The 15689-nt window shown below is 51.6% G+C and overlaps 1 protein-coding gene across 1 annotated transcript in view; it reads right to left on the bottom strand.

The window, feature by feature from the left end:
* CACNA1S (calcium voltage-gated channel subunit alpha1 S) overlaps nt 1-15689 on the bottom strand; it is a 90042-nt gene that overhangs the window by 5781 nt on the left and 68572 nt on the right. Inside the window, exons 29-38 of the mRNA XM_049858100.1 lie at nt 8603-8659; nt 7576-7704; nt 7287-7352; nt 6620-6711; nt 5793-5952; nt 4482-4609; nt 2550-2646; nt 2126-2228; nt 1087-1188; nt 651-775 (exon numbers count right to left, since the gene is read on the bottom strand). Coding sequence (XP_049714057.1) covers nt 651-775; nt 1087-1188; nt 2126-2228; nt 2550-2646; nt 4482-4609; nt 5793-5952; nt 6620-6711; nt 7287-7352; nt 7576-7704; nt 8603-8659 — 1059 coding nt within the window. The remainder of the gene's footprint in view (nt 1-650; nt 776-1086; nt 1189-2125; nt 2229-2549; nt 2647-4481; nt 4610-5792; nt 5953-6619; nt 6712-7286; nt 7353-7575; nt 7705-8602; nt 8660-15689) is intronic.

Raw genomic sequence — 15689 nt, forward strand, 5'->3', positions numbered from 1 at the left:
AAATAAAAATTGCAGTTGAAAAAAGATGTTTGAGCACGCGACCTAAATGCATGTATATTTTATGAACTTATCAACTATGTGCATTGTAATTAGCACAAAAATAGAGAGTAAAAAACCAAATGAGATAAAGCATCAAGTTCTGAAGTTTTCCTTTCACACTGAATGAATCATCTTAAGCGCCCCCTCAGAGATCTCCCTTTAGAGACCACTGTTCTTACCTAGGAAACCCTGGTGGTATAGTGGTTAAGGGCTACAGCTGCTAACCAAAATGTCGGCAATTCGAATCCACCAGGTGCTCCTTGGAAACCATATGGGGCAGTTCTACTCTGTCCTGTAGGGTCACTATCAGTCAGAATTGACTTATCGATGGCAAGGGGTTTGGGTTTGGTTTTTGGTTCTTATCTAACTCAAGTCTCTCCTTTTAACAAACCCCATTTCTTTGGTCTTATCATCCGGAAATGAAGAACTCCTGGTTATTTCCCTTGAGGTTGAAAGGTCTTTGTGTACCATCCAGAACTGTCATCTCATTTCCTCACTCCTTCCTGGGTTCCTCTTCCCTCTGTGCTTCCATCATTGACCCCTCAAGGACATGGAGACGGAACTGGAGTCTGGAGACCTTGGAAGTCCCTCGGCGCTCAGGTTGGGCTTACCTGTATCTGTACAGTGTCCTTCTTTGGCCGATACCCATAATACTCCTCCTGGCGCTTCATGAACTTCCGGAAGTGCTCTTGGATAAGGAACGTGGCATAGAACTTTCCCACAGTCACCTCATCATCTGCAGAGGAGCCAACAAGGAATGTCCTGAAGGCCAGTAGGAATCTGACACTGGGTCCAGTGTGGGAGCCAGGGTGCAGACAGGACTGGGCACTCTAGGCCACCACTTGTCTTGCTGATTTGATCAATGGGTAGTTTCCCCATGATGCTGGTAGCTTCCCTGATTGATGCCCATGGGGTCTAACCAGGTAATTTACATAATAAATTTGGGCAATTCTCAGAGCCTGTGCCATTCTTAGATTCCCATAGAGCTTCTTGGAGCCCCCTTTCCACAGCTGCCTCTAGACTCTGGTCTCCCAAAGCAGCACCCACCTCCTATTGGAGGAATGACTTGGTCCAGGAGCTTCATGCTGGTTCTCTTCCAGATCTTCTTGATGATGGCCCTCAGCTCCTCATTGGCCTGCTCAAAGTTACCTACGAGCAAGAGAAAGGTAGGAGTGACCCCAAAGGCATCTAAGCCAAGCCAATTCCACTTCATAAGGCCAGTACTCTCTGAATCTCTCAGAGGGCCATTCATGCACACAATAAACACTGGTCAGGGGGTTCTTTTGTGGCAGGCACTGAGCTGGGCACTGGCACTGGGGGTAGGAAGAGGCAGCTCAACCCTTGAGTCATGTCCTTACTCCCAACAGGTCTTGGCTGCCAGTGCCTGGAGTGTCTGTCCTTGAAGACTCTCATCTCCTGCTCTCCCCACTCCATACCAACCACTCTTCAATTGTCCACTCCCTATGGTCCATCCCCAGTACCCCAGGCAGACTTCCTGCTGCCCTAACTTGGCTCCTCACTGGCTCTTCGCCTCCCTCTCCTTGTCCTCCCAAAGAAACTTTCCCCGTAGCTGTCTCAGGAGCCTGCAGTGGTCCTGATGTGGGGTTGGGCCTGATGCAGATGGAGTAAGCAAGGGCTCCAGGACAACACCCAGACACCACTTGAGTCCTTCTCCTTGCTCCTGCCAGGTCTGTCTTCCCAGCAGGTAGAGAACTACAGGTTTCCTGAAGGCAAGGATGGACTTCCATCAGCCCACCTGAGTGTATTCTCTGCTCCTGCCCAGAGTCTAATCTCAGAAACCCCGTTCCCCCAATCCTGTGCTAACAGTGTCACTTCTCAGGCCTCCTTCAGACACAGCTGATGAGTGTGGGAGCAGATTTCTAGTGGCCTTTGCCCTCCAGAGGACTCTCAAGCTCCCTCTGAGCCCTGAGTAGCAGAGGATTTTGTGGCCATAGTCTGGCTCCTCCCTTTGCTCCTCCCATGGCTCTTGATTTCAACCTTTAGGTCTCTGAGAATCTGGCAGAATATGCTCCAGAAAAACTCATGCTCTGAGAGAAGGGAGGGTTGCACGCTGGAAGGCTTTCACCTTCCGTCTTGATCTTGAGTGCTGTACGGACAAGGGCGAAAAGCGTGGCGTTGAAGGTGACCGTTCCGTCGCTGTTCAGGGGCATGTTCATGCCCACCAGCCGCTGTGTGGGGAATGGAAGTGGCTCAGTGCTGAGCTGGGACCAGGCCAGGCTTGGGAGGTTATCCTCATCCCAACTATGAGCTGGGAGGATAGGAACATGAGGACTGGGGGTGAAGGCTAAACAGGACCCCCTTTGTGAGAGGATGGAAAGATGGGCTTGGGGACATTACTAAGACTAGGTCCACAAGGAAGAACTTGGGGAGCCAGGAAATCACCTCTCTAAAATGGCCCAGCCCATCAGGCCCTTCACTAGCTTCCCTACCCTATGGCACCTGTGCCTCTTCCTCTCCCAGGGCCACCCCTCCCTGGCAGCTCTGGTTACCTTACATGCCACCCGGTGGGGGCAGAACTTCCCAAAGCCCAGAGGGGGCTGGATCCGTCTCAGCAGGGTCACCACGTCCAGGTGTTTGATGCGCCCCCTGCAGGGGACACACAGACTTACACCCAGCAGCCCCACCCAGGACCTCTGTCCCTGCCCAGAGAAGAGACAAGGTGAAGAGAGCCAGAAGACAGAGAAGTGCTTCCTTATTTTCAAAACATGCTCAGGAAGTGGAAGCCAAGCTCCCTTTTGAAGAAGAGACAGTGTTTGGATTCACTGTTGCCTGCCACCAGAAATAAGCGCTCTTCCTTTGGGCAGACAGAGGCCAGCATTCCCTTGGATAGGCGATGTCCAGGCTGGGTGCTGGGCCTCATTTTCTCAATGGTGGTCCCATCTTGGGTTTTGGTTAAGTTTATCAGGGGCTCTTGGTCTATATTAATAGAAGTAGAAGGTATGGATCAAGGGAGGTGAAAGCCTACTTCCAGAGACTGGTCCAGAGCTGGAAACCACATTTCACTGGGACCATGACCCCCAGAGTAGGTATAAAGCAGGGCAACCAAGAAGGTCAGCTGAAGAGAGGACCAAGGTGAGAGCAGTTGGTGTGTGTTGCCTTTAGAAAAGCCAATTTGGAAGGTCTTGTTCGCTTCCTCTTTTCTCCTCTGGCTGCATGTGATAAAGAGATTAAGTGTTTCTTGCCTCTCTCCAGAGGGCAGAGTTAGGACTTGTGGGTGGCTACTAGATGCAGGTAGGTTTTGACTTGCCTGAAGTAGGCACTTTAAAGCATAGTGGTTATGGGCAACTTGTTCAATACCAGATGAACTGATACTGAATCTGGGCTCCATCTCTTACTAGCTATGTAACCCAGGGCAAGCTACTTAACCTCTCTGACTCCTCATCTGTGAGACTAAGGTGATAAGGAGACCTATGTTGTTGGCCCTTGTAAGGAATAAGAGAAATAATGCGTGTAGTATTTAGTACAATGCCTGACACATAGGACATATTCATTGATATGAGCTTACTGAATCCTTGGGTGGTGCAAAGAGTGAAGCGTTTGACGTCTAGCCAAAAGGTTGGAGGTTCAGAATCCCCCTAGAGGCACCTTGGAAGACAGGCCTGGCATCTGCTTCCAAGAAGCCACAGTCTTGAAAACTCTATGGAGCAGTTCTGCTCTCCACACATGGGGTTGCCATGAGCTGGAATTGACTTGATGGCAACTAACAACAACAGGAGCTTATTACCTTTTTGGAAAGGATTTAAGAGCGCTGCTTCCCAAGCTTTACCCTGCATATGAACGCCTTGAGGATCTTGCCAATAACAGTGCAGATTCTGACTCCATCTATCTGGGGTTGGGCCTGGGACTTTGCATTTTTAACAAGCTCCCATGCTGCTGGCCAGCTGACCACATTTAGAATAGCTAGGGCCTAGAATGCCTTGAAGGAGCCCTGGTGTCACAGTGGTTAAGCACTCAGCTGCTAACTGAAAGGTCAGTGGTTCGAACCCATCAGCTGCTCTGCAAGAGAAAGATGTGGCAGTCTGCTTCCGTAAAGATTATGGCCTGGAAACCCTATGGGGCAGTTCTACCCAGTCCTATAGGGCCACTATGAGTTGGAATCGACTCAACGGAAATGGAAGAGTGCTTTGTGAAGCATTTGAGTTCCCTGCTCCTAGAAGGCTCCAGGTAGAAGCTAGGCGGTCATTTCTCAATAAAGCCAGAAACTGAAGGGGTTTCTGCCCTGGGAGGCCTGGGGGACTCTTCCAACCCTGACAGACTGATTCCCTGGCCTGGGATCTTGGATAAATGAAGGGACAAGAAGAAGCCCACTGATACCTATTGAACTGGAGGGTGACTTCCCATGGAGCACCTAGGATGGGGTCTAGGACAGAGGGGTAAACAGTGTAGGGGGGCCCAGTACTGAGCCTAAAAACTGGACTCACTTTGCCTCCGGGTCGTACTCTGCCCAGATTGCCTTGAATTCATCCAGGTGGTGAGGGCCCAGGATGGACCAGTCCCGTGTGAGGTAGTCAAAGTTATCCATGATGACAGCCACAAAGAGGTTGATGATCTGCAAGCGGAGAACCGACAGGGAAAGACAAGTCATACGGGGCTGGGGTAGGGGAGCTGGGAGGGTGCGCTGAGCGTGGGCCCACAGCTGCTCCCTGCCTGTGCCCTTTATACCAGCCTTCCTGAGCGACCTGCAGCTCCACACACAAGGAGCACTGGGCCATGCCTCTGTGCTCTTGTACAGGCAGTGTTCTCCACCAGGAGAGCCTGGGCTCATCCTCTAAAACCCGGCTCAAGCATCTCTTTGGAAGCTACTCCAATGTCTGCCCCTCTCCGGAAAGAGGTGCTCTCCCTCCTTTGTGCCAGCATGGCTGAAGCACGCCCCTATTACTCCTTTCATCTTTTCTATATATCCTGAGTGTGCCTTTGAATTGCAAGGTTTGCTTTATGCGAGGGTTGCTTATTGCAAGATTTGCTTATTGCAAGTTGGCTTATGCATAGAAACATGTCTTATTTATGTTTCTATTCCCTGCACTGAGCCCAGGGCCTGGCACACACCAGATATTCAAACAACTGTCCTGAGTGAATGTGGGAAAGAAAAAAAGATGAAGGAGCAAGGGCTCAGTGGTGCTGCCTTCCCCACGAACAGATAGCAGCCTGGAGCCTCCAAACAGGCTGGTGCTCTGTTTCTAACTCTGACGATGGCTTCCTTTGGGACCCTGTGTCCAGGGTCTCAGCCTCCTCAGAATGGGGCAGCTTTCCTCTTCAGAGTAGTTAGGGCCTATGGCTTTATGGGAAGCCCTTCCCTATTTAGGACAGAGCCTCACCAACTTCCCTTTTGGTTATGAATTGCTAACAAAAAAAAAAGTAAAACCTTTTGACAACCTTTCTAGGGAAGGAGTAAGAAGCCCTGGTGCTGCAACAGTTAAGCACTCAGCTGCTAACCAAAAGGTTGGTGGTTCAAACCCACCAGCTGCTCAGCAGGAGAAGAGACCTGGCGATCTGTTTCCGTAAAGACTACAGCCTAGGAAACCCTATGGGGCACTTCTACTCTGTCCTATAGGGGTGCTATGAGTCAGAATCGACTCTACGGCATGTGACAATGACTACGGCATGAAAAAGCAGTCACAAAAACAAAGGACAGTCTAACCAGAGCCTCTTGTGCCCCTGGGATGGGTCCCTGGAGAGACAGCCCAGGAGGGAGAAGGAGGCCTCCACCTTCCTCAGCCCCCAGGACAGCTCACCAGGAAGGCGCAGAGCATGTAGAAGCTGATGAAGTAGTAATAGGCGAAGTTGGTGCCACACGTGTACTCCTCACCGGGGGCGTAGTCTGACTCGGGGTCGCACAACTTCCCGTAGCTGCAGGCCAGCAGGATCTCCTGCCAGGCCTCTCCTGTTGCACACCTGGAGGAGACAAGCTCCTGTTGGCCCAGCCAGCTGGGGGCAGGGCGTGGCCTGAGGACGGGACGGGAGCTGCCATCTTAGAAGTAGGAAGGTCAGATCCCCAGGCTCACTGTGTAGCTCAGTGTGAGGTGGGTCTCAGTTTCCCCTCTTCATGGCAGTCCCATTCTCTACCCTCATGGGGTACTTACTACAAACAGGAGCTAAACTAAAGAAAAGGGTTCCTTGGATGGAGGGACAAAATCAACCCATGATTAGTTCCCAGTGGGGAGGCAGCAAGAGAGACTACAGGGCTGACCGCTGACCAAGGTAAGGCAGGGCCAGGGGCCATCGAGGCTCACTGCTTCCTTGGGAGGACACCTGACCTCTGCCTCTTGCTTCAACGGGATGAGACTGGGGTGACCTGCAGCTCTCCACTCAGGACCTGTGACAGACTTTGCAGGCCCTGTACAAACTGCAAATGCAGGGCCCTTTGTTCAAAATGCATGAAGAACAAGATGGCGCCGGCAGAGAACTAAACCAAGTGCAGGGCGCTCCTGAGCCCAGGGCCCCACGCGACTGCAAGGTCACCTGCCCACGAAGCCAGTCCTGCCTCCTGAGGCTAGGCGGTGGAGGCAAGGGGATGGCCCAACCCGTCAACTGGGGTTGGAGGGAGATGTGGAACTCCTGCCTGAAGAGAAGCAATACAGCTTGTGGGAAGGTCTGGAAGTTGTTGTTCCGGTTTATTTGCGTCCCGTCGACCATGGCGATCTTCCCGAACATCTGTAAGTCACACAGAGCTCTGACGTTGGAACCTGGATAGAAGTCTCCCCTTAGCTCATCTCCCACCTGACCTGCTCTCGGCCTTCACTCCTGCCTCCCCCAAGCCCTCTTCTTTTCACAACACATGAGACCCAAAGCCAAATAAGTTGGATTACTTCCGAGGCTGGATGAAGTTCTTCCCACCAAGTCAAAGAAAAGTAGGAGGAGCGGACTAGTTTTGGTGGCAGCCAGCAGACCTAGGGCCTCCTTTGTGTGTGGGGAGGGCCCTCAGAGAGGTGGGCCAGCACCACCTGGGCCTCCAGCCAGGGCCTCCGAGACATGATCTGGCCCCTGCTGTCCATCTGCACACCAAAGTTTCCCCTGGATTGCTTCCAGCCTTCTAAGGCTAGAGCCATGTGGGGACCAGGCACCATGGCCTCCTCTCTCAGTCTTGCAGCTAAACCTCTGGGCTGCCAGGATGAACATGGCAGGGAGGGTGCAGGCTCCATCTGCTGATTGGGCCTCTCTAGGGTGCACTGATGGCCCCTCTACCTTGGCCAAGCCCCATCCTTTAGCTGGGTCCACCTGCCACTCACCTGCATGCCGATGACAGCGTAGATGAAGAAGAGCATAACAATGAGCAGGGCCACGTAAGGCAGGGCCTGGGGACGAGGAGGGGAGAGTCAGTGCACAGTACTCCACCGCCTGTTCCGCAGCAGTCCCACCTTTAGCCCCTGGGGCCCTGCTCCGCTTACCCTATGTACCCCGAGGCCCCACCCAGGCTGAGGCTGGTGTCTCCAGGGGCCTCTCAAGGTAAGTGCAGTGGCCAGGTCCCTGTGCAGACCCTGCCCTGGCCCCTGGGTCAGGTGGGTTGGGCATGCACACCTGGAAGGACTTGATGAAGGTCCACAGCAGGGTGCGCACCCCCTCTGCCCGGCTCAGCAGCTTGATCAGCCTCAAGACCCGAAACAGGCGGAAGAAGGCGCTGGAGATGCGGGCACTCTCGTCTGGGTCCTGCGGGGCAGCAGCCCCAGAGGTCAGTCTGGGGGCGGCACTTCAGAGGGGCAAGGGGCAGGGCAGGGCGGGAGGTGCAATGGCAGACGTTGCGTGTGCAGGTGCGCATGTGTGCCTGTGTGTGTGTGCATATGTGTGTGTTTATGTGTTGGGGACATGTCCATGGGGGGAAAAGCTCCAGCGCCACGTCACAGCCTCTGCTGCCCACTAGCTGTGGACCATCCTCGGGCTCAGAACTCTGAGTTGTTCAGCAGGGAGGAGAGGAGGTAGGCTTGGAGCAGAGGTAGGGATTCCACCCTGGGTGAGGCCGCAGCCAGGTGCTCTCCTGCCTCATCTCGCCTCCTCCAGCAGCCACTGAGCCAAGGGCCCTAGTGGCCCTCTTAGGCCCCCTCCCCTGGTGGTCTCCCAGTACAAAGGCTCCCTAAAACTGGGCTGCTCGACTGCCATAAATTCAGCATGGCCACTCCCAGCCCCAGCCCACCTTGAGGCTGGCCTTAGCTGTCCAAGGCTCTGCCTTTATGACAGCCTTAGAAACACAGATAACTCCAGAAGTGGAGGTCCTTCCCTGCCCAGCTTGCCCTGTCCTCACAGGCCCTCTACCCTATGAGCTGCCACCACAGTCCTGTCCCAGCAGTCACATCCCTCTCTGGAGGTTCCCATGTGCATAGAGGGTGCCAACAAGAAGCCTCGCCCCCTTTTCCAGGGCTCTGAGAAAGCCACTACACCCATGCACATTCTACCACACAGCCCTGGGCCCACCATAGCCCACCCGACCCCTCAGCGGGCCTGCTCTGGGGAAGGATCCATCCCATGCAATGCACGCGGCCAGGCCTAAGCAAGCAGCTGCAGGGCAGAGAGCTGGCGGGCGTGCTGGCAGGCTCATGCAGCCTGGAATTACAACGTTCCCGCAGCCTCCACCCAGGCAATACAGTCCCCCGCTGGAGGCCAGGAAAGTCTGTGGAGAGAAGAGACCAGGGGAGGGGAAGGAGAGGAGAGAGAGAAAGAAGGACACGTGGGAGGGAGGTGAGGAGAGGTGTCAGAAAGGACAGACACATCAAAGAGTTAAAGAGAGAAAATGGTTGTCAATCAGAGGATGGATGGGTGGGAGTGAGGATGAAGCTCTGTGGGACAGTGAGGCAGGAGGCTAGGGACAGGGAGCAAGAAGGAGAGGGAAGACTGGACACGGAAAGGTCCCTTCTCATCTCTAAGATCTATATACAGTTGACAAAGGGCTTGGGTTCTTCTTGTGTGTCTGAGTTATGTGATGCTGGGGACATCCCTGATGAGGCCATATTAGAAAGTGCTTGCCTCTTCATTGCAAATGGAGTCACACCCCTATCTCCCTGAGGCCAGTGATGCTGGCCAAGTCTCTGGTGGCACTGAGGCCCCCGTGGAAGTCCCATCTTTCAGGCGCAAAGCTGCTCTAGGGGAGTCTGTGATCCCCACAGCAGGTGTCTCTCTGCCCCAGGACTAGGACCAGACTCTTAAAGAGCAGGTGGTTGAGTGTGTGGGAGCATCGTTTTTTCCTGTTTACTCTGAGCATCTTCCTTAGGCCACATTTCATGAGAAGGCTGTGGTCTGGAGCCCTGGGTTGGGGGAAGTCAGTTGTTTCATCTTCCAATTACCCACAGTGAGCTAGTCCCCAGCCTGCTTGTTTCCTAGGCCAAGCACCATTCTCTTGGGCTGCATTTCCCTGAACCACCAGTTCTCAACCCTGGCTGTACATCAGAATCGCATGGGGAACTTAAAAAAAATATCAGCCTCTGCTGGATCCTCACCCAGGCCAATTAAATCAGCTTCTTTGGGATGGGGCCTGGCTTCAGAATTTTTTTAAATACACTCCGGACCAACCAATTGCCATGGAATTGATTCTGACTCATGGTGCCCCCATGTTTGTCAGAGTAGGACTGTGTTCCACAGGGCTTTCAATGGCTGATTTTTTGGAAGTAGATCACCAAGTGCCTCTGGGTGGACTGGAATCTCCAGCCTTTTGGTTGGCAGCCAAGTGTGTTTACTGTTTGCACCACTCAGGAACTCCAGACACATTCCAGGTGGCTCTAACACACAGCCAGGAATGGCAGCCCATACTCTAGATCTGCACTGTCCAATGCGATAGCCACCAGCCATGTGTGGCTATTTGACTTACAATGAAAAATTATTAAATAAAACTAGGAATTCCATTCCTCAATTGCACTAACCACATTTCCAGTGATTAGTAGCCTCATGCGGCCAGTGCCTACCATACTGGACAGAGCAGAACATTTCCATCCCTCAGAAGGTTCTACAGGACAGTGCATGCTCTCCACCTGTCTCTGTTTGTGCTTCAGGAATATAAATCAATTTAAATAAGACTTCAGGTAGACATCACTGGTAAAGGAACATAGGCCGCTCCCAAAGCTCCAACGACACCTTCCCGTCCTCCACCACCACAGAAACGGTTTTGATTTAGCCAGACCTCCCCAATGTCAAGAATTAACTTTTTAAAAAAAACATTGCAGGGAGGGTTGTTTATTTTGGCTGTTTAGAGTTCTCTCCTCTGACTGGGCTGGTGAGAAGTGCTGTTCTCAAACCACAGGGCCCTTTGGGGATGCTATTTCCCAGCCCAAACTGAGCTTGGATGGACACACACACAGGTTTACATACTGGTTTTGCCCAGAACTTGCCCAGCCCCTCCTGGGCCCTGCTCTCTTGTGGGATCTGGGCAGACAGAGTTCTGTCTGTCACTGTCTGCTTTGTACATGTGTGTGAACAGGATTCCAGCCCTGGCCTTTCCCTGGCACAGGCAGGCAGCTGGGGAGCCAAGTCCCCAGAAAGGGCCGCTTCCTGCCAGGGCTCAGCCTTCAGGAGCATCAGGCCCAGGGCTCCCACGGACTCCAGAATTTTCCTCACCTGCTCCCCTCACCCTCGCCCCCTCTCAGGCCTCCAGTGCTGAATCCTGCCTCCCCACCCACCAAAGTTTCACCCCACGGGCAGGTGCAATCTGAAGGGCTTTCTGTTGACCAGCGGGAAGTTCAGGAGGAACCCCTACTCACAACGAGCCCTGCACTCCCTTTGGGGCTAGTTCCCCCGTTTCAGGCCCCCATTGGCCACACCAGCCACCCTTCAGTTAGAGTCCTGCCCTGGGCACGGTTACGGTGCCCTCCTCCTCACTTGTCTCCTCCATTGCCCACCCCCTACCAGCCCCTCCACCCCAAGCTGCTCAGTCTGCCTAGAGCGATGCTGTCTGATTTCAGCCCCTGACTCTTAGATCTCCTCCACCCTGTCCCGGCTCCCTTCTTCACCCTACAGTGATCCTCAGCTTCAGCACCTCAGCAAGGCCACCCCTGGAGGGCTCCACTTCCAAGATGCTAAGTGTGGACCTCTCTGGCTGGAAGCTCCTCCGTGCCCCTCTCCTTCCTCCTCACAATCTGATCCTGCTGCTGTTGCTCATTCTACCTCAGGATCTCAAACACTCCATCCCTATCTCTTGGTCCAGCTCCTGGGCCATTTGCCTCTCTGCTCAGCCTGGGCTCCAGGCTCTGCCATTTCAATAACAGCCTTGCTTGCCCTGAGATGCTCCACCCAATGTGCCCTTAAGACCACGCTGTCCCTGGGGTCCGACCACCTTTCTCGGGCTCCGGGGCCGCCAAGCATTACCCCAGGATGAAACCCAGCTGATGAACACTGCCCACCTCCTCCTCCCCACCCCCGCCCCCAGACTCAGGTCCCTGCGCACTGCTGCCTGGCTACCTGTCACTCCTCCGGGAGATCCATTCATCACATCAGCTGGTCCTCAAAGGCCACCCACACCCTCGTGCCCACTGTCCTCCCTTCTGGAGGACTCTGCTCCTGCCTGTTAGACACTCTCATGGCCAGCATCCCTCCTTCGCCCTCCCCCCGCCCCCCGCCCCCAGCTCCCTTTCATACTTTCTGTCACCTCTTTCTCACACTGTTCCTTTTCCTGGTGTTCCAAATCGTGTCCTTTTTGGCCTCCTCTGAAACTCTCATTGTTTCCTCAGTGATCGCTTCTCACACTTGTCTTGACTGTCTCCCCTGTCTAGGTTCCATCTGTAGTTCTCTATTTCCCTAAAACAAATCTATGCCTTGAATCTACCACTCTCCAGTAACTACCTTTCACCCAGCTGCTCACAAAAGCTGCTTCCTATACTCACCACCTTGGTTTTCTCACCCTCTAGCCACTGTTCAATCCCTTGTAACTGGCTTCAGCCCAGGTCTGCTAAACTGTCACCCTGAAGGTCTGTGATAGCTTCCCAATCACTAAGCCTTGTACAGGAATCTCAACTCCTTTGCAGTCTTTAGTCTTACTCTGGGGCAAATTATCCACTAGGCAAGGTAAGCACAGTGCTTACCTTGCTTACTAGGTCATCTGTAGTGAACAATTTCACATTTTTTCACCACATTAAAGGCTCTACTTCTAGGTATATGGCTGGCATCTGTCTCTGTCCCAACTCCACAGCACCTTCTACAGAATCATAGCCTCTTTTCAAATTTTTTTCTAAGAGGGGCAGGTGACCCATTAAGCAAGGTAAGCATCGTGCTTACCTTCCTATCAGATAATCTGTCCCTGGTCTCACCCAAGGCTTCCACCATTACCTTCATTCATCAGTGTCCAGCCCATGTTTTCAGAGTTCTTACCATGTACTAAAGTCCCTGGGTGGTGCAAACGATTAGCACTCAGCTACTAACCGAAAGATTATTAGTTCAAATCCACCCCTGTGGAAGAAAGGCCTGGGCCTGGTGATCTACTTCCATAAGATTACAGTCATTGAAAACCCTATGGAGTGCAGCTCTTCTCTGACGTACATGGGGTCACCATGAGATGGAATCAACTTGACAGCAATGGTTTTTTTTCACCATGCACTAGATGCAGATAATGACACTCAGGTCCACTCCTGTATTTCCAACAACTTGATTCATGTCTCTACTTGTATACCCTTCCTACAGGCATTTCACCCTCCACAGTCCAAACAGAATAATGGTGAGTGTGCTCTCTCCAGTCTTCTCTTCTGGGTTAACAGCTCAACACCTAGAGTCACCTCACACCCTTTCCTTCCCCTTGGCCCCAGGTCAAACACTCACCAAAACCTGTTGGCTCAGCTCAAAGTCTCTAAGCTTTTCTCTTCCACTGTCATAACCTGAGCTGTGACCCTCATTGCTTTATGCCCATTTTGTTTGCCTTCCTTCTTGCTGCCATGGATGAACTGGTTTTTTCTTAAGCCTGGCCCCTCCCATTGGGGAACGGGTCCCAGGCCCTCTGACTTATTTAAGGACTTGGCTCCTGTAGTTTCCTGCTGGTAACCAGCCAGTGGCATGAGCCCAAAGATATGCTATAATTTCCCTCATTTTCAAGGAAACTCTTCTTGACCTCACATTCTCTTCCAGCTTCTATCCCATTTCTCTTTGTAGCAAAACATCTCAAAGGGATTGCCTATACTCAGTCTTCACTTTCTCCCCTCAGTTCACGCCAACCAGGCGTTCTCCCCCATAATCCCAATGAAACTGCTCTTGTCAAGGTCACCCATGACCTCTACCAATGATCTCCCAAATCAAGTCAATGCTCAGCTCTCATCTTCCTTGATCTTGCAGCAATGTTCAACACACCTGATCACTGTCTTCTTGCAACACTGTCTTCTCTTGTTTTCGGGACTTCACTCTTGATTCCCGTGTCTCAGTAGTCAATTCCTTCTTACTCCTGTTCACTGGCTCTTCCTCTAACAGCCTTGGACCTTTTCTCTCTAAACACCCTTCTGTTTTAGTTATGTAGTGCTGCTATACCAGAAATATCACAAATGGGGGCCTTTAACAAACAGAAATTTATTTTCTCACAGTTTAGGAGACTAGTTAGGGCACCGGCTCTAGGGGAGGACTCTCTCTGTCTGCTCTGGGGGAAGTTTCTTGTCCCTTTTCAGCTTCTATTCCTAGGTTCCTTGGTGATCATACAGTGTATATCTTTCCCCTTTTTTGTGTTCGCTTGCTTGCTTAACCTGCTCTTATATCTCAAAAGAGATTGACTTAATACACCCTAGACTAGCATAACAACAAAAAAAACCCTATCCCAGATGGGATCACATCCACATGAATAGGAGTTAGGATTCTAATACACATTTTTTGGGAGACACAATTCAACACTTAATGCCTTCTAGGTGATCTCATCCATTCCCATGACTTTAAATACCATCTTTACGTAAAGTCTCAGATTCATATCTCCAACTTGACCCAGCCTCAGAACTCCAGACTCATAAATCTCACTGCCTACTTGGTTTCTCCATTTGGAAGTCTTGTAACCATCCCAAATTTAACATGTCCAAAACAGAACTCTTGGTTTCTGCCCCATGCTTGCTCCTTCAGCAGTTTTCACATCTTAGTAGATGGAAGTTCAGTTGATTGGGCAAAAATCCTTGCAGTCATCCTTGATTTGTTTTCTCTTACCCTAAATTAAGTCCATCAGCAAATATTGTCAGTTCAGCCTTCAAAACAGATCCAGAAGCTGACCACTTCCCACCACCTCCATAGCTGGCACTCCAGCCACCATCATCTCCCATCTGGATTATTGAAACAGCTGCCTGAGTGTTCTCCCTGGGTCAGCTCTGTCTCCTATAGCTTGTTCTCAACACAGTAGCCAAAGTGATCCTTTGAGAACTAAATCAGGTCATGCTTAAGCCCTTCAAATTCTCTCATCTCTCTTAAAATAAAACCCAAGATCATAATCATGGCTTTCAAGGGCCTATGTGATCTGGTCCCCACTTTCTCTCTCTCTTTCTCTGACCTCATCTCCACCATTCTCCACTCCAGACACAAGGGCCTCTTGCTATTCCTCAAACTCACCAAACATGGTCCCACCAAAGGGCCTTCATACTCTTTCTCCTCTCTCCCTACAACACTCATCCCCCCATCTCTGCCTGGATCACTCCCTTGCTTTATTCAGGTCTTTGCTCAAATGTCATCTTCTCAGAGAGGCTTTCCCTGACACCACATTCCCATTCTCTGTCACTCTAAGTCCTTGTTGTTGTGACTAGCTGTTGTTGAGTTGGCTCCCAACTCAGGACACCCCCATGCACAACTGAATGAAATGTTGCCAGCTCCTGCACTATCCCCGTGATGGATTGCAGATCGGACCCTTGTGATCCAATCGTTGGCTGAGTTTTTGAAAGTAGATCACCAGGCCCTTCTTTCTAGCTTGTTTTAGTCTGGAAGCCCCACTGAAACCTGTTCGGCGTCAGAGCAGCACTAAAGCCTCCACTGATGAATGGGTGGTGGCTGCACATGAGGTGCATCAGCCAGGACTCAAACCCAAGTCCTCTGCATGGAAGGTAAGAATTTTACCACTGAACCACCAATGTCTCATCTAAGTCCTTAACCTGTTTTATTTTTCTTCATAATACATACTTGTCATCACTTGCCATGTTATAGATGTATGTGTTTATAGTCTGCTTCCCCCATGATTTGGTTCACTGCTGTATCTCTAGCACTAAGAACTCTACCTGGTACAAGGGAGGGTGCACAATAAATGTATGAGGAGTAACCAAAGGTCCAGCTTCCTAACTGGGCCTGTATTTTCATTTATTCTCACCTCCTGCTCCTCACCTCCAAATGAACGTTTTAGAAGGATAATTCTAATCCTTCCACGGCTCTGTTCAAAGGCCTTTGGTGATTTCCACAGCCTGTTAAATAAAGTTCAAGTCCCTCACCCACCACCACTTCTCTCCAGCCTGACCTCTCCCCCTCTCCTCTGCATATTTCATATGTTCTGCTAACCTGAAGCACTCAGCATGCCCTGAACCTACTTTGCACCTGCTGCTCTGTGCCTCCCCCACAGCAGCCCTATCTGTGGTACTTGCTCTCCTCCTCCAATGCCAATGACCACCTCCATTTCCTTCAGGGCCCGGTTCACATTGTGCCACCTCCAAGAAGCCTTCCCTGACCACCCACACAGAGATGACCCCTCCCTTCTTTCAACAGCTACAGCTCTTGCCTTGAGACACTCA

The sequence above is a fragment of the Elephas maximus genome, chromosome 18, assembly GCF_024166365.1.
Source record: "Elephas maximus indicus isolate mEleMax1 chromosome 18, mEleMax1 primary haplotype, whole genome shotgun sequence".
Lineage (NCBI taxonomy): Eukaryota > Metazoa > Chordata > Mammalia > Proboscidea > Elephantidae > Elephas > Elephas maximus.